Consider the following 25,184-nt stretch of genomic DNA (forward strand, 5'->3'; position numbering starts at 1 on the left):
AGTTAACCAGCGACGAAGCACTCTCTCTTTCACCTCACCCCTCTCCCCTCCATATCAGCGTATCCGGGGTTCGGACTCTATTGCGAATGCTCTTAAGCGGCGAATGCTCTTAAGCTGATGTTTCATTAAACAAAAAACACCCGATTTTGTATCAAAAGGAACAAGTATCGAACTAGACAGTTACAAATCAGACTAGACCAATAAACGAAATTTTGCTATAACCGTTACCGGACTTAATTCGATTCCATACTATATCCTTCCCATTCGGCATCATCGTTTGCCTTAAGGTTTGCAAATTCTTATGATTCTTTACTTCTAGTAATTGTTAACTTGATTCTAGCATTTGTACCAAAATGGAAATGTTGACGTTACACGATGAAACAAGTAAGTTTATACATCAAGTCGGGTTGATCCGTCAATATTTCCTATCGTTAGTTTTTAATAAACAGTTTACATATATTAAATACAACTCCATAACCTGATTAAACCCATGTATGAACTTGAATTTTGATATTTACAATCACAAAGTTAAAAAAAACCTCTGTTTCTATTCAAAGATTCACATGTTAAGCCTGGCAATCATCTCTTCCACCATTCCAACTTCAATTCCCCTCATTTCACCTCTATCAATCTCACCCATAACCTGTTCCAAAACCACATTCTTCGATCTTTCACTTCTGAAATCGCTCGAACAATCCCTCAAAAGCCGAAGCAGTGATTTCGCACTTGCTTTAGCGCGTTTGGTCCCATCGATGCTAACCTGCATTAACCCCGGGATTGCTCCTTCTCTTAAGATCATCCCTCTATATGTTTCTCTACTACTTTCACATATCATCAACAACATCCCCACCGCGTATTCTTTACAATGCTTTGAACCTTCTTCTACGGTCTCCACAAGTGCCCGAATCCCAAATGTGGTCGACGCAATCTCTTGCAGGGCGATTTCCGATGAAGAAACTATGTTTTCGAGCAACCCCATTGATTTTTCGACTAGTTTTGATGACTTTTCGGACTGGTTTACGAGGTGGATTAAGGAAGAAGATGCGCATGATAAAAGAATGTTGGGAATCCATTGTGATAGGTTATGGAGAGTGACTATGATGTCAAGTTTTGCTTGGGTACTATTGTTTTCATGAAGGGTTTGAATTAGGATTTCAATGGCACCACAAGCAGCCATTGATGATTTGTTTGCTGAGCATGATGATAAGATTAGAAGAGCTGCTATTACATGATCAATCAATGGATGGATTTGTGATTGAACTAGGTTTAAAAGTTGAGGAATCGCTCCAGCTTTCGCAATCCTGATCTTGTTTCTGTAAAATCAACACAGAAAGAATCAGGTTGGTATATTCATTGAGCCAGAAAGTGTATGCAAGGTGACAGGGCTGTTCAAAAAGCTTGCAGCTCAGAGGCTCGCTCGAAAAATGTTCGTTTGTAAATAACCCAAGCCCAATCGAAGCAAGCTAGCTCATTGGCTTGGCTAGCCAAAATTTTAATATATATAAGTTATAAATTCTATAGTTTATAAAAAGCGGTATTATGTGTATGTTAAAAATATTTTTTTTGTTATTGTTAATACTGTATTAATATTAGTGTGTAAAAATATGTTTCTTTTTTGTTTCTATTTATATGTGTAAAAATATAAAATTTAAACCTTTTATGGTTTGACGAGCCACAAGCTGCCTCGAGCCTTTTATAAGCCGAGTTTGATCTCAACATTTAAATTTGTTACGATAAACGAGTCACAAGCCGGCTCGGTTTGTAAACAAGCAGGGCCCTAGTCCAACCTGGCTCGGCTCATTTACAACCCTAGGGTTGATATGGTAAACAAAACGAACCTTTCGCTGCCATAGGCAAGACTGAGGAGAGCGAAAATGGCGGATTCTAGCGATTTGAAATCTGGAGGAGCATGAAGCATGGATACAATAGCAGGAATGGCTCCATTTTCAGCCAGTTTTTGTCTCTGCTTATTGGTTAAATGAGTAACGGCCTCCGCGGCTGCAGCCTTGGCTTCATGATCGCCGAACAAAAGCGCTTCAACCACCTGCACTTCCGCCATCGAATCCGGTATGTTATTAAATTCCTAATGCAAATGAAGCAATTTATAGGTGATTAGTTTGCCTTGAATCTTTGATAGTTGATATTGCAAGTAGATTACTTGATGCTCTTTTGAGAGTAAATTTGGATGAGAAGCAAAGTGTACTATTTATTCTCTAGGGACCAACAGCTTTTTCCGGTGACTGTTTGGAGTTGGGGATTGGGATCTTTAAGTTTTATAACTTTCCTGCAATATTAAAAACAATCACCCATGTGTATTGTGCACAATCTTTCTTCACTTGCCATTTTTTATTTAATATTATCTTTTCCAAATCTAGTTATATAAGTATATGTTATTACATAAGATGATCCTGTAAAAAGTGCTCAAAAGTGTGAGAAGTGTATTATAACACTATATATAATACTATATAACACTATATAAACACCGTATAACAATATGTAACACCATATAATACCATATAACACTGTGTAACACTATATATCATTATATAACAAATATAACACTATAGGTTGTCTGATAGCATGTCTATGATAGATGTATAGTGTTATATTTGTTATATAATGATATATAGTGTTACATAGTGTTATATGGTGTTATATAGTATTATATATAGTGTTATAATACACTTCTCACACTCTAGGCCATTTTTACACTATCCTTACCCTGTTATTACATTCTAGCTAAAAGTGCACACAAGTACGAAACAATCATATAACATTACTCAAATAATAGATCTTGATAAATGTGAGATAGGTAGAAAGTTAATAAAATTTAGTTCAAATGCTTATAATCTTTTAGGTTGTTTCATTAGGAAAATATATATTAGTATTTAGTATTTAATAATATAGGTTCATTTTGAAAGTTGGATAGAAAAGTGCCATATGCAAGTTTTGTCCTGTTTATGTTTTATATTTATGTTAAAAGTTCTATTTTTAATTTTGTAATTTAAAGTATTACAAATAAAAAGATATTTAATTTAAAGTAAAAGGGTTTCTATTGTGATTACTTAACCTTATCCAAAGTTTAGATCTAGGTTTAAGATGCTTATCTTTGTATTTTGGTAATGGTAGTATAACTTCTTTTATATTTGAGAGAGTTCACACCAAGGTTTTCAAAAGTTTATACATTATGTGCAATAAATATTGAAAAAAATGAAACATGTTACCTTAGTGGTTTTGACTAACTAATATGGTATCAAATCATGCCTAGACCTAGATTCTAATCTAGTTTTTAAAATGGTTATTATGTTTCACCTACCACCATAAGGCTAAGGGGGTGTGCGGTTCGGGGGAGGAAGGGAAGTCCCATGTGGCATCGGCGCCGAAGGGGAACATCACCCCCACCCATTCGGCTTGGTGAATTCAGGGGCTTTTTCCCCATCTCCTTGAACAAACATGTTTCTATCTCTCTCTTGTTTCTCCCCATATCTCTCTCGATTTATGGAAGGGGATGAAGGGGAACCATCCCCCTTGATAGGGATGGAGGGGAAGGTGGTGAGGTAAAGGTGATCTGGAGGATAGAGGAAGGGGGAGCACACCCCTTAGCCTAACATGTCCAACCCCATGAAAACCGTCTTACGCTCCAAAAATCCGACATTCAAGCTATGTCAATCCATATACTATTAGTGTCGTTTTGACACTTAATTAACAAAACAAAACAAAACTGGTTGATTCACCATTGTCAATGCTTGTTGGTGTTTGTAGTGACTACCCAATCTAAAACTCTATCTCTTAAACCTAAGCAAAATTTTCAAGCTTCTCCTGTTTCAAAATCTTAGAGCATTCACATCCAACCCCCTAAAATTATACATACATTCCACTAAAAAACAACTCCTATATCAATATATTTCAACTAAAAACAAATACTTTTTCTCTCACCTTTTCAATTAAATAGTATTTTTATATCTTTATCATTACAGTTTTCTCTCTCCTTCACTCATAACCACTTTCAATATATATTAAAAAATTATAGTGGGTGAACAGTGTCCCCCCAAATACACAGATGAACAGTAACATTTTCTCTCTCCTCCACTCACAACCACTTTTTATACTTTTTATATTTTAAAAACACTACACTGAGAATATGATGCCTTGAATGTGAATGATCTTATATCCACCCTCTACAATCTACATGATCCTAACCAAAAGGAGACCATGAAAGATTGACATCAAACATGCATGAGTGCTCTTGTAAACAATAATAATTTGGTTCTTGTGAGATTATACCTAATATAAACAATAATAATTTGGTTCTTGTGAGATTATACCTGATAATATGATACTAGTATGATCCTATAAAACATACTAAAAAATGAGAAATGTATAACATGTTCGTACTCCTTTTTAAGATAATTGATATAACTTGATAATTAGATTATTTCCTAGAAGTCAAGCTAGGGGCCGATAGGAAAAAAAAAAGTGTGAGGCAATCTAACGGCTATAGATTCATCACCACCATTAAAATAGTGTACCACTAGATACACATATATAATAATATGTAGACACACTTTCACATACAAGGTGTTTGGGGGAGCACATGAGTATCTATCCAAACCCTCATTATTCTCGGTGTGATCTCTGACTATTGTAAATGGCTCCAATATTCATGGGGCACCCTTTTTCTCTTTAATTTATGACGTACGGCTTCTTTCTTTCTCTTATTCAATGACCTATACTATGTTGGTTTTTTTTAACGGCTAATTTCTTTAATCACCTGCCGTTTGTGAGACATGAATCTAAGACCATCTCTTATCAACCTAGGTGTTTTACTCGATTAGCCAATATCGTTATGTATTACTTGATTAATTCTATGTTTGTTATACCTAACTATACGAGTAGGCATTTAACGAATTAAATGTTTAGTGAACCGTTCGATAGAAAGTTCGTTTATGCAAAAATGAGCGGACTTTTTGGTTCATTTAATTAATTGAAGGAACATAAAAACTTGCCCTTTTCATTTATCTATGCATGTGAAAACGGCTTTGGCCCTCACTTCCAACGGCCAATAAATTCTAAAAAAGTTATATTTAGATAATTTGGGCTTTATAACCTAGAATTACGCATACACAAATCATATAGATTGGGCCTCTTAAAGCTTGAGATGGCCCTAATACGTTAGGCCCCTCTTAGCCTATTTTATCGTACTAAGATTAACTACTAGTGAAAAAAAAAAAAGCAAAGATCACAAAATTCTAACATTTTCGGTCTGGTTTGGTTGCGGTTTAAACCAAAAAACCACCCAAGCAACCGTATCGGGTTCTACTAAGAGGGACATGTCCAATAATTTTTTGTATTATCAAAAACATATGTTTAGCACACCCCACTAATATAATACATATTTTCCGTTTGCCGTTATACGGCGGTAATATTCTCTTACGCAATTCCAGTTGCAAGTGAAAGGGATCGGATTCAATGCACCCCACCCATATAAAGACCTATTTCGGCCTTTTCCCTTTCTTTATGGAATTAAGTGAAGTTGAGGCATTCTTTATTCCAATTTGGGTGAAATATCTGCCATTTGTTTGTTCACGTACCTACTTTGGCTAATATTTAAATCAATCTTCAGTTTTAAGATTCATATTTTAAATATATGATTCATATATATTTTTTTTAACTTTTTTCTTCTTGCATACACTTTAAGGGAACATGACGGAGATTGAAATAAAACAAGGGTTTTAGATTGCACTTTCTTAAAGTTCCTCTATTGTAAAAGAAAAGAAAAAATGTAAATATTTAGCGTTTTCGGTAACGGTACGGTACCGGTTTTTACCTTCAAATACTGGTCCGTACTAGGGGTGTTCATTGAATCGAATAACGAATTTTCGAATTAACCGAATCGAATTTTTTTGAATTTGTATTTTTTTTACCTGAATTCGTATTCCATTCGATTAGTATTTGAAACTCGAATTGGAACTGAATTCAAATAAATTTGATTTAGTTCAAATTCACCCTAAAAATAATTTATTTTACTTTCGTTTTAAAACTACAACAAACTAGTTATATTTAACATAAAATATAATAATCTGCAAAATTAATCAACTATCAATATGTCAAAACACAAAAAAATTAGAAAATAGGTGGTTACTGATAGCGATCTGAATAAGGTAAAAATTTAGAAATAAGTAATATGGGCTATTTGTTATTAGGTTTGGTAAGGATATGAATAATTAACTTATTAAGTTATGAATGTAATTCATACTTTGGCCCAAATTTAGAAGTTATACGTGTGTGTATATTTAAAAATATATATGTATATTCAATTCGAATCGAATCGAAAATCATAAATTCGTATTCCATTCAAATTCGATTACTGGACTCGAATTCAAATCGAATTTTGAACACTTCTAGTCCGTACTAGTACCGAACCGTACCGTACCGTACTGTGTATTTTCGGTACCAATACCCATTTTTTGGGATTTTCGGTACCTGTTGGTACCAAACTCATCCCTAATCCAAACAATTATCTAATCCCTCAAAAAAACCAAAAACCGAATTCGTTTTTGGTCCGGGCCAGATGTATTTATATATCTCATAGATAGCTTTGAGAACTCGTTCTAATAAACTCAACCAACCAAGGGCGAAGGTTAGTTGTTGCCCGGGGGTGCACCCGCCCACCCCAATGTTTCGGTTAGAAGTGTATAGGTTCCGATTTTTCGTCCGAAAATTTAAAAAATTGTATAGGATCGCCTCCTCCCAATTATTTTTTCTAAATATTTATACAATATATAAATTAAAGTAAAGTTTGTTACCACTTTGTATATCCTAAATATTTATACAATATATAAATTAAAGCAAAGTTTGTTACCACTTTGTATATAAGTGATGGGTAGTTTTGTAAATATATTTTAACTCTTATTTGTTTAACCCTAAATTACCTACCACACAATAAACTTAATCGCAAGTTTTTATGTGTAAGAATGAGTCCTTTGAATGAATGAAATTTTTTAGTTTTATTTGGAACTATTATTATTTGACCTGACCCAAATAAATTGCCGACCTAACCCGAAACATAACGATAGAAAAAAAAATTGGGTTCCATCACTTTACGCCCCCTCGAAACTTTTGGTCAAGCTCCGCCACTGCAACCAACGTATATTAGCACATAAATAGAGCTTCAAAAAGCTCGATAAGTTGTGATTTTATACACTTAGGCAATGTGTACTGGGGCGCGAGAAGGGGCCATAGCGCCATTATGGCGCCGCGAACACCGCCCCCCCGGCGCCATGTTTGAAATTTTTTGGCCAGCGCGAACATTATAGCGGCGTGATGAACAATTGAAGTTTGATTCTTTTTTTTTTTTTTGTATTTTCTGTTTTGTTGCAGGTTTCATAGAAGGGGGGTGGGGCTTGCAGGTATACGAAGAAGAAGAAGAAGGAAGACAAGAAAAAAAGAAAGATTTTTAGGGTTTTTTTTATGGGCTTTGGGCTGGGCTGGGCTAACTCAAAAGATATTATGGTTTTTTTTATTTATTTATTTTCAGTTTTTTAATTTATTTTTCTGTTTTTGTTTTGTTTTTTATTATTTTCTGTTTTTTATTTTTTTTCTGTTTTTTTATTATTTTCTGTTTTTTATTTTTTTCTGTTTTTTATTATTTTCAGTTTTTATTTTTTAAATTTTGAACTAACATTTTATATTGTTTTATTTAATTAAATGAATTTTATTTTTAAAAAAGTTACAAATGAATTAAAAAAATAAAAATTAAAAAATGAGTAATGATTACACAGGGGCTTTATGACTACGGCCTCAAATTGCATAACGCCCCATAAAGCCCCGGGGTGACGTGGCATGCCACATGTCACATAACGCCCCTAAAAGGGCTTTATGACTACACATGCCCTTATACTTGACTCGTTCGATTTCTAACCTCCTTTCTGTAATCGAGCTTGATCATATTTGATCAAATTCAAGTCATTTGGTACATAATCATTAAGGCAAAAATCAAGGGAAACATATTTTGGCAAATTAAAGTGTAGAATCAATAGAACTAACCTTTGAACTGTGACACCAACAAGAAGAAGAATGCAGGTGATGATTATGCTTGTTAGAACCCACCCAGTGAAGATATGAGTGAAAACAAACACTAAAAATTAAGCTTTGACTAATGTGTGATGCGTACACGCTTTCAATAAATAGTAGACCCAAGAAACAAACAAACATATCCAATGCAATCTCATGATTCCTTTTGACCAACTTTTGCACCATGCAAATCTGTCTCGTGATTTCTCTCACCAAAAACAAACATGATCGAATCAAAATCCGTTTAGTGAATCAAATATGAAAATCAATCTTCATATGGTGATATAAAGTTGGTTCGTCCAACAGGTTACGTTCATCTTTAAGGATTCGCTTAATTTACCAACGATGACAATACTTATAAAGGATAGATACAAGAATCAGACCGTGATATTCCCTTGTGAATAAAAATAGTATTTTTTTTTAATGACAACGCTTATGCACTCATAAATCTACTCCTTTGCTTGGGACTGATTCCAGGACCTTCCGGCTCTCACTAACAGACAAGAATCTCTATCAAGTGAGCTAGCCTAACATTGGTGAAGAAAACTAGTATTTATAATGCTTATTTCACACAACATATATAATAAATTTGCAAGGCCAGTTTTCCAAATAAATCAATTTTTTGTCACGTAGGACTTTTCGAAATCTTCTTTTTTTTTGTTGTAAAATTTATAGGTTGTTGCTAGCCATTGGGGGCAACGAGCAATGCTTTAAAAATCGGTTCAAATCGGCCGGTTGTACCGGTTGAACTGTCCGGTAGAACTGGTTAAACCGCCATGTACACCCGGTTGAACCGTCCGATACATCCGGTTAAACCGTTTCTGAGCCAAATCCGGTACATTATAAAAACCGGATTTTAAAACATTGGCAACGAGTATAATCACAAGCCAATCAATTAACGCCACGGCGACGTGGAAAACCTCCTGCCTCCAACACCACACCATTGACGGGCCGGTGTATACGGCGTGGAAAGACAACAATGCCGGTTTTCTACGTTCACACCATGTAGTCTTATAAGAGCACCTACAATAGTGGTCAACAAACGTGGCTATGTAAGCACATGTCCATCTAACTTGGGCTCTACCACTCTTACAGTCGAAATCGGCTCCAAAAACACGCTCTCTCTTTCCTCCCTCTCTCACATAATCTGTTTTCAGACACTCTTGCACAAGAACATCCATCCTCACACTCTTATCCGTATTATCCACTCTCTCTTAAAAAAAACCGTTCAAAACCGTTCTTTTGTGGACGCTCTAAATAGAATTTGACCAAACTTGAGGAAATAGAAGTAGATAAATTTCTATGACCTAAACTGAGGGGGTGTTTGGTGTTGCGTTTTCAAAATAAATTTTGCGTTTTTAAAACCGCGTTTTGAAAAAGCATGTAGGTACATGCTTCACCAAAACTGCGTTTTAGAGGTAGATAATCACTTTTTCATCCAAACACTTTTTAAGATTATTTATGTTTTACAAACGCAATAATCAAATAATCACTTCAAAACGTAATCCCAAACACCCTCTGTGTAACACCCCGTGTTTTCGAATGTCAAAGTCAAAGTCCAAGTCAACTTTGACTTTCTTTGACTATAGATAGTCTATTTTCAATTTTATTTGTATTATGTGGAGTAAGTGTTGTAATCAGAAGAATCGAAGTAATCGAATGTTTTATCGACGCAAACCGATTTACGACTGCATATAGTAGGAAGTAACAATGCGATAATGTCACACCCCGATTTCCACGTGTTTCACCGGTGGGCCCGGTGGGGGATTACCGTGACGTAGTTGGCAACAATATAGTCAAACCACAATATTTAAATGCACAGCGGAAGCATAAAGATAAATATATTTCAACAATTGAATGTAATATCCAAGTATCACAATCGTCGAAATATAATCCACAGGGGATCAAAATAAGATAGAAAAATAATTCTTCAACAGATATTGGCATCCCAAGCTTGCGAGACTCTAACGATGCTAAGGAGTGGCCAGCCTATTACGAGTAGAACCTGCATTAATCTTTTTGGGGAAAATACGTCAGTTTACACTGGTAAATACATTCAACCGACACTTTTGTAAAATGTTTTAATAAAATTGATTTGAATGCACAAGGCACAAACTCTTTATAACTTGGGATAATTTGTCAATTAAATCTTGTAAAAGGATTACATGTTCACTATGCGTTCGGTCGCCCGGGTCGTGCCGGGTTTAAGGTTAATAGACACACCACATAGCATAAAACCGTGGTGGGAAAACCAACGGCTATACCTTTATAATTAAGGACACATTGACGGGTGTACGCCTACACCCGCGTGTCTAGGTCGTGGCCATTTCGTAAAATGCTGCCAAGGATATCCGGGACATGGTTATTAAGCTCCCAAAGGCGTAAAGCCAACAAAACGTATTTAAACAGGCCGATTAAATTATTCAATTAACCACCATATGATGGAAGATTTAATGCCCGAACAAGCGGTAATTTATATACCGTAACCCAAGCCCGTATAGGGAAAATAAGTTAAAAGTATTTACCTGAGCAAGTAATAATCCTTAATAAACAAATGCAAGTTTCTTTTACTGGTCTCCTATTCTGGAACGAAGGTTTAAACAACCTATTAGAATCCTAACTGGTCTTTAAATTAGCCTTAGCTTAGACCGGTAAGTTTCAAAGGATAATTACGGTTTAATCGCATGAAAGGCGAAAACCGGGAATATAATGTGATTCGGACCCAACAAGTTTGAAGACTTGTTTTATATGGGTAATATAACCACACTCTAGATTTTGAGGTCAAAACAATAGGGTTTGACCCGTTTCGGCTAGTTTATGTAAATTAGTTACATAAACCGAACCGTGCGCGCAAAAGGCGTAACGGGTAACCGTAAGGGTCCTACACAAGTTTCCTAAGTCAATATGCTTTAAAGAGGTTGTGGTATCAGTAGGATACCTTCCATAATGCCCGTAACGAGTTTAAATCCATTACATGCCCCGTAGGGGTATTTCAGTCATTTTAAAGATTATAAAAGAGGTTTCTGAGTTCTACAGGAAATCTGAGTTTTCCGAACAGTTTATAAAGTCCAAAATACTCTATTTATTATTTAAAATCAGTAGCAACTGGAATCGGGTCAAAATACTTTGTAGAACTCAAGTTATGTCCAAAAAGGGTATATTCGGTTTTACTGAACCGATGCCATAACCGCATGTTATGAGCAGGTTGAAAATGATTAAAAATCTTTAAAAATCCCAAAATATTATTTTACATCAGTGTGTAAAAGGTTTTGTGTCGAAAATTGGGTTTAGATAGGCTTTACGCTAAATGCGCCGTTTAATTACTAAAGTTTCCGTAATTGCGCTATTTAGCATAACTCCTATTCTAGACCTTGGATTGACGTGAAATTTTAGGGACATGCTTAGAAATCAGTAACTAAGGTTATTGTCCTTTCACATATCCAAAATTCTTGTTTAAAAGTAAAAAGGGCGTTACGGTCAACTTTTAAGCATTTAACGGAAATGTGCTAAAGACTCGGACAAACAACGAACCGGTCACAGAGGGTTATACCATCATGTAACCTGGTCCTAAGAGAGTCCTAAGGCATATCTAAATCATACCATAACGGGTCAGAGCTGAAGTCAAAGCAAAAGTCAAAGTTTTGCGACTTTCGGCTCCGAACCGGGTCAAAACAGTAAATGGTCGGATCAAACAAGCTTAGACTAGTTAATATACTTATTATCATGTTATATGAGTGTTAAAACATGTTACATGCCATCTACATTACTGATTATGCATAAAATCGCAAAATAGCATTCTGTTGACTTTTTCTAAGCAAGTTTGACTCGACATTCGGACTAGTTAGAGTGGGAATCAGAGGGTGCCCTTTTAGGGGTTTAAAGCCCACATGATTACCAACATATAACTACCTTTGATTCGACAAACCACTGGACCATTCGTGATTTATCGTAAAGTCAATCGTTAATTACGACGGATTGACTTTTAAGCTAAAACTATGTAAAAACTAAACCATAAAGGGTTAGGCATACTTACAGAAGCTTGGTGCACGACCAGAGATGATAGTAGAATGTTCTTGAGCTCCAGAAGTGATCAAGAAAGCAGGTTTGAGGTGTGGTTACAATGTGCACAACTCATGGCCTTTTATAGTGAACTTTGGAGCATTAGATCATGACAACAAGGCCTATAATTGATCATGGATGTTCAACAACTGTCCCTGAGTGTTAGGGGACGTGTAGGGGGCGCCCATGCTGCCATAATTGCATCCAAGGTCGTTTAAAATAGCAAACAGTGAACCTGTGTACGTTTTCTGCATCTGGGGCCTTGACGCAGCCCGCGTTAAGGATCAGGCTACCCTTACGCGGGTCGCCTGAATCCTAATGTCAGGCAATGAATCTGCACAGCCCGCGTAAGCTTCCTTGTTTCATCGACGCGGCCTGCCTGAGGCTTGATTTCCAAGATTTTCAAATCTTTTGCCATTATTGCCTTGGCCTTTCGGTTTCGAAAGGGTAACTTTGCGTTTTGGGCCTCGTTTATTTACGAATAAGGGTCTCGTGACTTGTACCCGCGCCGTTAAGTCCCCGGTTAGTTTAATTACTATCCGAAAAGCCCTAACTTTCATTGTTGACACTTCTAACCCCTCGCATACGAAATTGATCATAACTTTCTCGTTTTAAAACGGAACTTCGCGAAATTTATATCGTATATTCTAGTGAGCGTAATTTACTGTTACAAAGCCTCGGGTATGTTAAAGGGTCACTCAGAGGTATAACTTAAACATGTTGACACAATTAACCCCTGTAGTTTGTAATCTCTCACTTTCTTCCGTATTTCGTTCCGTACGATCCATGATTTATTTGTTTGAAGGTACGAGCATCATTTAGGGTTACTGTACAGTATATTTATCCCTCGTTGACATTTTTAACCCTCGAATTTACATACTTTCAATGTTTGTCAACTTTAGTCCTTTATTTAGTATTTAACACCACGTGTAACTTAAGACACGTGTTAATATTTTATTGGACGCAAAATTTCGAGGTGTTACATCCTCACCCCCTTAAAAGAAATCTTGACCTCGAGATTTATTGGAATAGATGAGGGTACTTCTCCTTCATCGTGGACTCTACCTCCCACGTGTATTCGGGACCTCTACGGGCATCCCATTTCACCTTCACAATCGGTATATATTTCCTGCGAAGTTTCTTAACCTGTCGATCCTCGATCGACACAGGTTTCTCAACGAATTTTAAGCTCTCGTCGATGTGTACATCTGTATGCGGTATAACCAGTGATTCGTCAGCGAAACACTTCTTCAGGTTACAGATGTGGAACACATTGTGGATACCACTGAGCTCTTCCGGTAAGTTTAATTTGTAGGCAACCGATCCGACACGTTCGATTACCTCGAAAGGTCCAATATATCTCGGGCTTAGCTTGCCTTTCTTACCGAATCGCATCACTCCCTTCCAGGGTGATACCTTAAGTAACACCTTATCGCCTACTTCGAAATTGAAAGGCTTACGCTTCAAATCTGCGTAGCTCTTCTGCCTGTCTCGGGCAGCTTTCAATCGCTCGCGAATTTGGACAATCTTGTCCGTTGTTTCGAATATTATATCAGGTCCTGTCATCTGGACATCTCCAACTTCTGCCCAACAAACGGGCGTTCTACATTTTCTACCATATAAAGCTTCAAAAGGTGCAGCCGTAATGCTGGAATGGTAGCTGTTGTTATAGGAGAATTCGACTAATGGTAGGTGGTTATCCCAACTGCCACCTAAGTCGATTGCACATGCACGAAGCATGTCTTCTAACGTTTGGATTGTACGCTCACTCTGTCCATCTGTCTGAGGGTGGTAAGCCGTACTGAAATTCAAACGTGAACCCAAAGATTGCTGGAAGCTTCTCCAAAAGTGTGACGTGTATCTGGGATCTCTATCGGAGATGATAGACACAGGCACGCCATGAAGGGCTACAATCTTGTCTACAAACAACTGGGCTAATTTATCGGAGCTATGAGTCTCCTTTATGGGTAGGAAATGCGCTGACTTGGTCAGTCTATCAACTATTACCCATATTGTATCGTTTCCCTTCTTTGTCTTTGGTAATTTGGTGATGAAATCCATCGTCACCATTTCCCATTTCCACTCGGGAAGTTCAGGCTGTTGTAGCAAGCCTGACGGCTTTTGATGTTCTGCCTTTACTTGCGCACAAGTCAAACATTTCGCTATATAGGTGGCTATAGACTTTTTCAAGCCTATCCACCAGAAATTTGCCTTTAAGTCCTGGTACATCTTATCAGCACCAGGATGAACGGAATATCGGGAACTGTGGGCTTCCTGGAGGATAACGTCACGAAGACCTCCATAAACAGGAACCCATATCCTTCCATTCAATCTCAGAATTCCGTCCTTGCCATAGGATAACTGCTCCTCAGTTACCCCTAGCTTTTCGTTGGGATAGTTAGCTTCTAACACAGCTTCTTTCTGTGCAGCTAACAATCTCTCATTCAGACTGTTCTTGATTTTAATGCTCTTGGCATTGATCCTTATTGGTTTCACTTTTTCTTTCCTGCTCAAGGCATCTGCGACTACGTTGGCCTTGCCTGGATGGTATCTTATTTCACAGTCATAGTCGTTCAGAGTTTCCACCCAACGTCGTTGCCTCATATTCAGATCCTTCTGATTGAACAGATGCTGAAGGCTTTTGTGATCAGAATAGATCACAAATTTAATGCCATAAAGGTAATGCCTCCAAAGCTTTAGTGCAAATACAACGGCACCCAACTCCAAGTCATGGGTGGTGTAGTTCTTTTCATGCACTTTCAATTGTCGCGAAGCATAGGCAATCACTTTGCCCCTCTGCATAAGCACACAACCCATCCCGGTGTGCGATGCATCACAATATACGACGAATTCTTCCATTCCGTCCGGCAATGTCAACACTGGAGCATTGCTCAGCTTTTGTTTGAGGATATCAAAAGCTTCTTGCTGCTTAGAGCCCCAATTAAACTTTATATTCTTCCTAGTTAAGGAAGTGAGGGGCGCAACAATTCTTGAGAAATTTTCGATGAAGCGTCTGTAGTATCCTGCTCGACCTAGGAAACTGCGAATCTCCGTAGGTGTCTTCGGCTCCTGCCAATTCATGACGGCTTCAACTTTAGCGGGATCCACCTGGATACCGCGCTCGCTGACTACATGTCCAAGGAACTGGACTTCTCGTAGCCAAAAGTCACATTTAGAGAACTTGGCATAAAGCTTTTCTTGATGAAGCAGTTTAAGAATACATCGAAGATGCTTCTCGTGGTCAGCTTGACTCTTCGAGTAGATAATAATGTCATCGATGAAGACAATGACAAATTTATCCAAATAAGGTTTGCAAACGCGATTCATGAGGTCCATGAATGCGGCAGGTGCATTGGTGAGCCCAAAAGGCATCACTAGGAACTCGAAATGACAATAACGAGTCCTAAATGCAGTTTTATGCACATCTTCATCCTTGACTTTCAATTGATGGTACCCTGACCTTAGGTCAATCTTGGAAAAGTAGCTCGCTCCTTGCAACTGATCGAACAGATCGTCGATCCTGGGCAAAAGATACCTATTCTTGATCGTAACTTTATTCAGCTCACGGTAATCGATGTATAGACGCATCGAACCATCTTTCTTCTTGACGAACAGGATTGGCGCTCCCCAAGGAGATGAACTTGGTCTAACAAAACCTTTGGCTAGCAGATCATCTAGCTGCGTGCTTAATTCTTTCATTTCCGTGGGTGCCAATCTATAAGGTGCTCTCGCAATAGGTGCGGCTCCTGGAATGATGTCGATACTGAATTCTACTTGCCTGTCTGGTGGCAAACCAGGCAGTTCTTCCGGGAATACTTCAGGATAGTCAGAGATGACTAGGATGTCTTCAATCTTGGGTTTCTCCTCCCCAATAGTCACCTGTGCCATATAAATGACACATCCTTTCTTCAAACATCTGGATGCCTTTAGCATAGATACATGTGCAGGCAATCCATGTCGAGTATCTCCTTGGATGGTAAGTGGTTCTCCAGACGGAGTCTTGATTACCACTTGTTTCTGGTTGCACACGATTTGGGCTTGGTTTTGTGATAACCAATCCATACCCAACACTACGTCGAAACCAGCTAGTTTAAAAGGTAACAGGGATAAAGGAAATGAGTGATTCCTAATGGATATAACACATCCATCTAAAACAGTTGAGACTGTTCCCATAGTCCCATCAGCTAGTTCTACTTCGTATTTTACATTCAAGGTTTTAACAGGCAATTTTAATAACTCGCAGAACTTATCATCTACAAAGGATTTATCTGCTCCAGAATCAAATAACACTCTTGCGAAAACATCGTTAATAAGGAACGTACCGGTTATGACGTTGTCGTTCTGGATAGCCTCTTTAACATCCATCTGAAAGACCCTCGCATTGGTCTTTTTCCCTTCTTCAGCCTTCTTCGCTATCTTCGGGCAGTTAGTCTTGATGTGCCCTTTCTCGTTGCAACTATAGCAAGTTGCATCCTTGAGTTTCTTGCACTCAAGAGTCCTATGCTCAGAGGACTTGCATATCCCACAAGCCTTTGGCTGGGATTTCTTTTCAAATCTGCACCTTCCGAAGTGGTGCTTCTGACAAACTTTGCACAAGGGCTTATCGCCCGACTGTCGATCATTCTTCTTGTTCTCTGACCCCTTCTTGTGGTCACGGTTGCCCCGATGCTTCTTGCTAGACCTCCATGAATCATCATCTTCACGCTTCCTCTTCTCACTATCAGCATTCCTCAACGATCTCTGTCTCGCTGCATCTAGTGTGAGAGACAGAGATATATCTGCCACGGATCTGAAGGTAGCAGGCCTAGAAGCCTTTACGCTAGCTTTTATTTCTGGGGCCAAACCTCCAATGAAGCGCGCGATCCGTTTGGGTTCCGGTGTTACAAGATACGGAACCAATCTCGACAGAGTGTTGAAAGTCGTGAGATAAGCCTGGCAGTCCAGGTTCTTCATGACCAGTGATAGGAAATCAGACTCGATCTTTTCAACCTCGTGCTGAGGGCAGTAATTTTCCTTGATGAGAGCGATAAATTCCTCGCACGTCATGCTATACAAAACAGCCTTCCCAGAGGCTTGAACCAGAGATCTCCACCACGCTAGGGCTTCACCCTTGAATGACTGGGATACAAACTTCACCACATCTCTCTCAGCACAACCACTTATGTCCACAACTGTGTCCATTTCGTCTAACCAGGTCATACAATCCACCGCGCCCTTTTCCCCAGTAAAATCTCGGGGTTTGCAAGAAACGAAATACTTATACGTGCAACCCCTGGCGCGAGGTGCATCATCGACCACTTTCTTCTTAGGGTGGACACTATTCTCATTGGATGAGTGCCTATCGTCATCCTTCTTTGGCTTAGACGGAGTCGAGGGTGGTTTGCTGTGAGATTTAGAGTGGGTTTTTGGCTTTGAGTGTGGTGTAGATAGGGTTCTGCTTCGGGACTCGGTGTATTCTTCGTACTGTCGATCTAAGGCTGCCTTAACAGCGCCGTCTACTAAAGTTTCAGTTCCGCGCCCGTTATATGAATCTGAGCGTTATCATTGTCATCCTCCTTCGAATGACTATAACTCCACTTGGTTCAGCCATTGTAACTCGAATCTGCTACAGAAGATAATGACAAAGTTTTATTTAGGAGTTTATTATGGAATTGTCTTTTATGGCAATTCATTAACCATGGTAAACATATACCATATTTGGTTAATTTGTTACTCACTGTTATTTAGGATTTGAATATAACTTATCCTATTTACAAATAATATAGTTAGTGGCACAAAGCCTAGTCACAAGGACGTTTTATAATGTAAGCCGGGATTACAGAGAATCAAGGCACGAAGGTTTGAACCAAAGTTCTTTTACCTCTTCTGACAGGGAGTCATAAACTACAACTGTCTCTTGTCTTATATGACAATAAGTATGGCCCGTAGGCACTACATCACTAATGAATGTTTTAACCCAATGATTTATAAATCATAAATTTTGGTTTTGGAATCCTTGATGGATTTGTATATAAGAATGACGCGTGTGATTTTAACGAATCACATCTGCCAAGGATGTTAACATGTTTACAGAGGTTAACTGGAATCTGAATCTTTTAACCAGGTCTTACCATTTTGGCCGGGTCTTATAATGACACCAGGCTAGGTTTCACCATTAAGATTCTTTATTTAGCAGGCAGATTAATTTTAAAAAGAAATGATTTTTGATTAATTTCATATAACAATGTATATAATAACAAAAATGAAATTTATAACTTAACATCCCATTAATCATAATAATGATTACACACTGCCCTAAACGGGACTTTTAAATAAATAAGTACCTACGCAGAGGTTTACAGAAAACAAGTCCACGCAGGGACCAAATACATAGATAGATGTCCACACAGGGACTAAAAGATAAGTCCACGCAGGGACTGAAATGCAATTGTCCACGCATGGACTAAACACGATAAATGTCCACGCAGGGACTAAAATACTTAAGACAAATGTCCTCGCAGGGACTTGATTGTAATAGTAAATACTATAGTACATAAAGAGACTAATGATCTCGTTTCTTCCTCCCTTTTAGTAAGTTTGCTAGGCCCTTGAGGAATCCACGATTACTTTTGCGTTCTTGCTCAAAGTCTCGTTCCACTCAGTTTAGACGGTGGAGGATTTCTTCTTGCTCCGGTGGAGAAAAACGTGGCTGCTACGACGGCTGCTGAACCGGAGGTCTAGGAGGTACTGGATACCCATGAGCTGAGTAATCTAGTCCCCGAAGATTTCCATAAGGTCTGTCGGGATGGAGGGCATTGTAATTAGCCGCTACCACGTATGGGTCGGCATCATAATTATAGTTGTAGTGTGTGTGAGTCGGCTGCTCAAACGGGTTGTACGCGGTGGAACCGGCGTACGCTGGTATCGGATTGTCGTAGCCGAATGGTGGCGGAGGTGGTGCAAATGGTGCAGAATTCACCTCTGCAGGGTGGTTCGAAGGTTCACCCAATTGTGGTTCTTCAGGCACTGGCGGAAAGTGACTTGCACTCGAGTGGCGAGGGGTGCTAAAGTGGAATTCCCCTCCTCGGGTAGACATCCGCGCGCCTGATCTCCTACGCCTTGGCGGATCAGGAGGTGCTTGCTGAACTGGTGGCGGTGGAGGCGGTGGCGTAACTGCCACGAAACGCGAATCCTCAGAAGGATCCTGTTGCTGCTGCTCATGAGGCGAGAAGTAGTGAGAAGGTGTGAAGTACCAATCACACTGGTTAAACCTCGCCTGGTAACTGTCGAGACCTTGATAGGGTGTTCCATGAAAGGATGACCCATCAGAGATCTCGATTGGATGATTGGGAGTACCTCTTGCAGGTTCTATGGGATCTGTGTCCTCGTCCATATCTACCGCATTATCTTCGGAGAAATGGTCTTCAGGTCCTAAAGGGTTATAACCTATTGGTTCATGGACATAATCAGCTGGATTAAATCGGCCTTGAAAGAAAGGAGTAGGATCTCCATAGGAACGGTGCGAAGCAGATCGCTGGAGAGGTATAAACGAAGGTTGAGGGTTACTGGGATTGTTCTCCGAATCTGGTCCAAAAGACTGACGGTATGAAGGTGTCGAACTGTGTGAGGTAGACCGTCTTGCAGGTTCAAAGAGGTTCCTTCTACGTCTCTGAGGTTCTTCGCTCCTTGTGCTGGAAGGAGCTCGCATGTTCGAAGGTCCGGCCTCGTGATCATTGTGAGTAGTGATCGGCCCTTTGCCTCTTCCTCCTCTTTTAATTGCTGGTGGCATAATTCCTGCTTTCAAAACTTTTAAATCAACAATATACAATAAAAGACAAACTGGAATAACAATTCGAATTTGTCCTATGTTCTTGTCTAGACTCAAGTATGTGCAATTGGGTCATTGAGATTAAACACATAAGGATAGTGTTTAATTCACTCAACGTTGGCTCTGATACCAACCTGTCACACCCCGATTTCCACGTGTTTCACCGGTGGGCCCGGTGGGGGATTACCGTGACGTAGTTGGCAACAATATAGTCAAACCACAATATTTAAATGCACAGCGGAAGCATAAAGATAAATATATTTCAACAATTGAATGTAATATCCAAGTATCACAATCGTCGAAATATAATCCACAGGGGATCAAAATAAGATTGAAAAATAATTCTTCAACAGATATTGGCATCCCAAGCTTGCGAGACTCTAACGATGCTAAGGAGTGGCCAGCCTATTACGAGTAGAACCTGCATTAATCTTTTTGGGGAAAATACGTCAGTTTACACTGGTAAATACATTCAACCGACACTTTTGTAAAATGTTTTAATAAAATTGATTTGAATGCACAAGGCACAAACTCTTTATAACTTGGGATAATTTATCAATTAAATCTTGTAAAAGGATTATATGTTCACTATGCGTTCGGTCGCCCGGGTCGTGCCGGGTTTAAGGTTAATAGACACACCACATAGCATAAAACTGCGGCGGGAAAACCAACGGCTATACCTTTATAATTAAGGACACATTGACGGGTGTACGCCTACACCCGCGTGTCTAGGTCGTGGCCATTTCGTAAAATGCTGCCAAGGATATCCGGGACATGGTCATTAAGCTCCCAAAGGCGTAAAGCCAACAAAACGTATTTAAATGGGCCGATTAAATTATTCAATTAACCACCATATGATGGAAGATTTAATGCCCGAACAAGCGGTAATTTATATACCGTAACCCAAGCCCGTATAGGGAAAATAAGTTAAAAGTATTTACCTGAGCAAGTAATAATCCTTAATAAACAAATGCAAGTTTCTTTTACTGGTCTCCTATTCTGGAACGAAGGTTTAAACAACCTATTAGAATCCTAACTGGTCTTTAAATTAGCCTTAGCTTAGACCGGTCAGTTTCAAAGGATAATTACGGTTTAATCGCGTGAAAGGCGAAAACCGGGAATGGAATGTGATTCGGACCCAACAAGTTTGAAGACTTGTTTTATATGGGTAATATAACAACACTCTAGATTTTGAGGTCAAAACAATAGGGTTTGACCCGTTTCGGCTAGTTTATGTAAATTAGTTACATAAACCGAACCGTGCGCGCAAAAGGCGTAACGGGTAACCGTAAGGGTCCTACACAAGTTTCCTAAGTCAATATGCTTTAAAGAGGTTGTGGTATCAGTAGGATACCTTCCATAATGCCCGTAACGAGTTTAAAGCCATTACATGCCCCGTAGGGGTATTTCGGTCATTTTAAAGATTATAAAAGAGGTTTCTGAGTTCTACAGGAAATCTGAGTTTTCCGAACAGTTTATGGTCGGATCAAACAGGCTTAGACTAGTTAATATACTTATTATCATGTTATATGAGTGTTAAAACAGGTTACATGCCATCTACATTACTGATTATGCATAAAATCGCAAAATAGCATTTTGTTGACTTTTTCTAAGCAAGTTTGACTCGACATTCGGACTAGTTAGAGTGGGAATCAGAGGGTTCCCTTTTAGGGGTTTAAAGCCCACATGATTACCAACATATAACTACCTTTGATTCGACAAACCACTGGACCATTCGTTATTTATCGTAAAGTCAATCGTTAATTACGACGGATTGACTTTTAAGCTAAAACTATGTAAAAACTAAACCACAAAGGGTTAGGAATATTTACAGAAGCTTGGTGCACGACCAGAGATGATAGAAGAGTGTTCTTGAGCTCCAGAAGTGATCAAGAAAGCAGGTTTGAGGTGTGGTTACAATGTGCACAACTCATGGCCTTTTATAGTGAACTTTGGAGCATAGATCATGACAACAAGGCCTATAATTGATCATGGATGTTCAACAACTGTCCCTGAGTGTTAGGGGACGTGTAGGGGGCGCCCATGCTGCCATAATTGCATCCAAGGTCGTTTAAAATAGCAAACAGTGAACCTGTGTACGTTTTATGCATCTGGGGCCTTGACGCGGCCCGCGTTAAGGATCAGGCTACCCTTACGCAGGTCGCCTGAATCCTAATGTCAGGTAACGAATCTGCACAGCCCGCGCGGCCCGCGTAAGCTTCCTTGTTTCATCGACGTGGCCCGCCTGAGGCTTGATTTCCAAGATTTTCAAATCTTTTGCCATTATTGCCTTGGCCTTTCGGTTTCGAAGGGGTAACTTTGCGTTTTGGGCCTCGTTTATTTACGAATAAGGGTCTCGTGAATTGTACCCGTGCCGTTAAGTCCCGGTTAGTTTAATTACTATGCGAAAGGCCCTAACTTTCATTGTTGACGCTTCTAACCCCTCGCATACGAAATTGATCATAACTTTCTCGTTTTAAAACGGAACTTCGCGAAATTTATATCGTATATTCTAGTGAGCGTAATTTACTGTTACAAAGCCTCGGGTATGTTAAAGGGTCACTCAGAGGTATAACTTAAACATGTTGACACAATTAACCCCTGTAGTTTGTAATCTCTCACTTTCTTCCGTATTTCGTTCCATACGATCCATGATTTATTTGTTTGAAGGAACGAGCATCATTTAGGGTTACTGTACAGTATATTTATCCGTCGTTGACATTTTTAACCCTCGAATTTACATACTTTCAATGTTTGTCAACTTTAGTCCTTTATTTAGTATTTAACACCACGTGTAACTTAAGACACGTGTCAATATTTTATTGGACGCAAAATTTCGAGGTGTTACAGATAAAGTTAACTAATCTATAATCAAACCGATCTAACTATCACCAAACTCGAATCTCGAATTATGCGAACCTTGGTTGTTGTATACGTGTGTGTGCCTTATGTGTTACCTGTGCGTGCTTACTTTATGATTTGTGTGGTGATCAATCGAATCAATCGAAACTCGAATCGAAACTCGAAACTCAAATCGAATACAATCGAAATCGAACTACGACGAATGGTAACGTAGGGATAGGGTGAATCATAGGAGTTTGTATGTTAGATATAGTAGTTGGGACTGAAAGTAATTTGAATAGGGAACTCTATCGTGATCGTCTCGTCTTCAATCGAAATTGAAATATCGAAAATCGTCGCACCGAACACTCGATCCAGGCTGTTGACCGATCAGGCTATCAGCCGATCGAACAGCCCAGCCGATCGGACGGGCTGTCCGATCGAGCAGGCTGTCCGATCGGGATGCCTGGCCGATCGGCCAGCCCTTTCCTCTTTTGGAGCCTATAAATAGGGCTGTCATTGTCATCCTTTCCACTTTTGGAAAGCTCTGACCGACCAGCTCGTGCTCCTCCTCTTTTCCTCAGATTTCTTCCGATTTCGGTAAGTTTCCAACCTAAATCTTGTACTTTCGTGATCAATACACACTCCTACACCTTTCTATCTTTCAAATCTTGACTTCTAACCGTGAAATCATCAAGATCTAAGCATTCTAGGATGATGTCATCATAGTGTTCTTCAAGAACATCATGGTTTGGCCTCAATCCACCATGAATAGCTCGGATCTAACCGATTTCCACATAAACAAGTCAAGATCTACCAAAGATCTAAACATTTACATGGTGTAAAGGATTGAGAGAAGGATTTCCAACTTTCTTTCAACTCTTTTACGCTCAATGCCTTCAAACTGGTAGAAACGAAGCTTGAGCCAACTCACCGATCACTCCAATGGTTGGTGGTTCAAGATTCGGGTTCTATCTACGAGGTTCACCGACTACGGGTTAAAAGTTAAACTGACGATCCGAACCGTTCACCGGCCGGACTTGGGTGATTCCTGTCCGAGCAGGAGAAACAAGTAAGAACGACAGTGTCATAGTTCAACTCGTTGTCAGACTACCTCAACATAACGCCAATTAAGCGGAACAGCCAAGTGTTAGACGAACAGGCCAACCAGGTCAGGATGCTGACCGAACGGTTAGGCTGTTCGAAAGAACAGCCCAACCGATCGGACATGTCAGCCGATCGACCAGGCCAGCCGATCGGCTAGCATGTGGCCCACACCTTGACAAATTCATGAGGAATGGTATTGAACGAAGTAATGACCGATCGAACAACTTAATCGATTGGTTAACATTACTCTTCGGATCATGAGATACTATGCTTCAACACTTAATCGATTTTCAACTCGTTCGACGCATTGGGGTGCCACCCAACCGAACATGCTATCAGAACGAACAGGCTGCTCGATCAGATATGCTGCTCGATCGAGTGACGACCTAATGAGGGCTACTACTGAAGTTCCTAATCGGTCGGATAAGCCGACCGATCGAACAGACCGTTCGATCGATCGACCTGAAAGGTAAGAACACTTCAGTGTTCTCAAATGCTACAACGAAAACTTCAAAAGTTCAAATCCTCACACACAAACACATCAAAGGAAGAAACAATCCACTCGAACAGTCCAACCGATCGAGCCTATCGGCCGATCGGGTAGGCTGTCCGAACGAATTGTCCAGTCGAACGAACAACCCACCCGATCGAACCTGTCGTTCGATCGACTAGGCTGTTCGACCCGTTTACACTTGTTTTCATTCTATGTGTATTCATCATTATGCTATCGAACTGTTCAGGCTAACCCTACTCTCAAGCGCTCCCTTCAATCCATCAACCAATCGCTGTGAGTATACTCGATCCCCTTTTGCTTTTAGCACTTTTGGGTGTTACATACGTTACTTATCAAAATCACTATCGAACACACTACTCAATTATTTGAAAGCTAACCGATTCGCATGTATTACGTGATTGAATGAATGCTTGTTGATTGTGTTTACACGTGGAATGTTGTCTACCTGCCTTAACGACGTAGTACTATAGTTTGGACTCAGCACCCGTTCACACGGGGGTTGTTAAGGACAATTACTTACATGGATTACGGTGGTAATCATGTATTGCGAACCCTCTCGGACGGTCAACCCACAGTCATTGGTATCGATAGATCCATGTCGATAGTTAACATGCTTCGTTTTCCTCTGTGTACGTGCTGGTTATGCGTAAACTATTCGAACTCGATATGTTATATCAAACTTGTATGCTCACCTTTACATTTATGTATTGACTGTATTTTAACGTATGTGACAGGTGTTTAAGATGTTTGCTTGCTAGGAAAGCGAGGCTAGAATAAAGCTCT

General features: G+C 39.4%; 1 protein-coding gene across 1 annotated transcript; it reads right to left on the reverse strand.

Annotated features, from left to right (window-relative positions):
* Positions 1 to 389: 389 nt before the first annotated feature.
* On the reverse strand, positions 390 to 2,235 carry LOC110878345 (U-box domain-containing protein 3). Its single transcript, XM_022126642.2, has 2 exons — positions 1,839 to 2,235; positions 390 to 1,313 (listed from the first exon to the last, which is right to left on the reverse strand). Exons 1-2 carry the CDS (start codon positions 2,057 to 2,059, stop codon positions 560 to 562), a joined length of 975 nt encoding a protein of 324 aa, XP_021982334.1. The 5' UTR covers positions 2,060 to 2,235; the 3' UTR covers positions 390 to 559.
* Positions 2,236 to 25,184: the final 22,949 nt, after the last annotated feature.

Source organism: Helianthus annuus, chromosome 9 (genome assembly GCF_002127325.2).
Source record: "Helianthus annuus cultivar XRQ/B chromosome 9, HanXRQr2.0-SUNRISE, whole genome shotgun sequence".
NCBI lineage: Eukaryota > Viridiplantae > Streptophyta > Magnoliopsida > Asterales > Asteraceae > Helianthus > Helianthus annuus.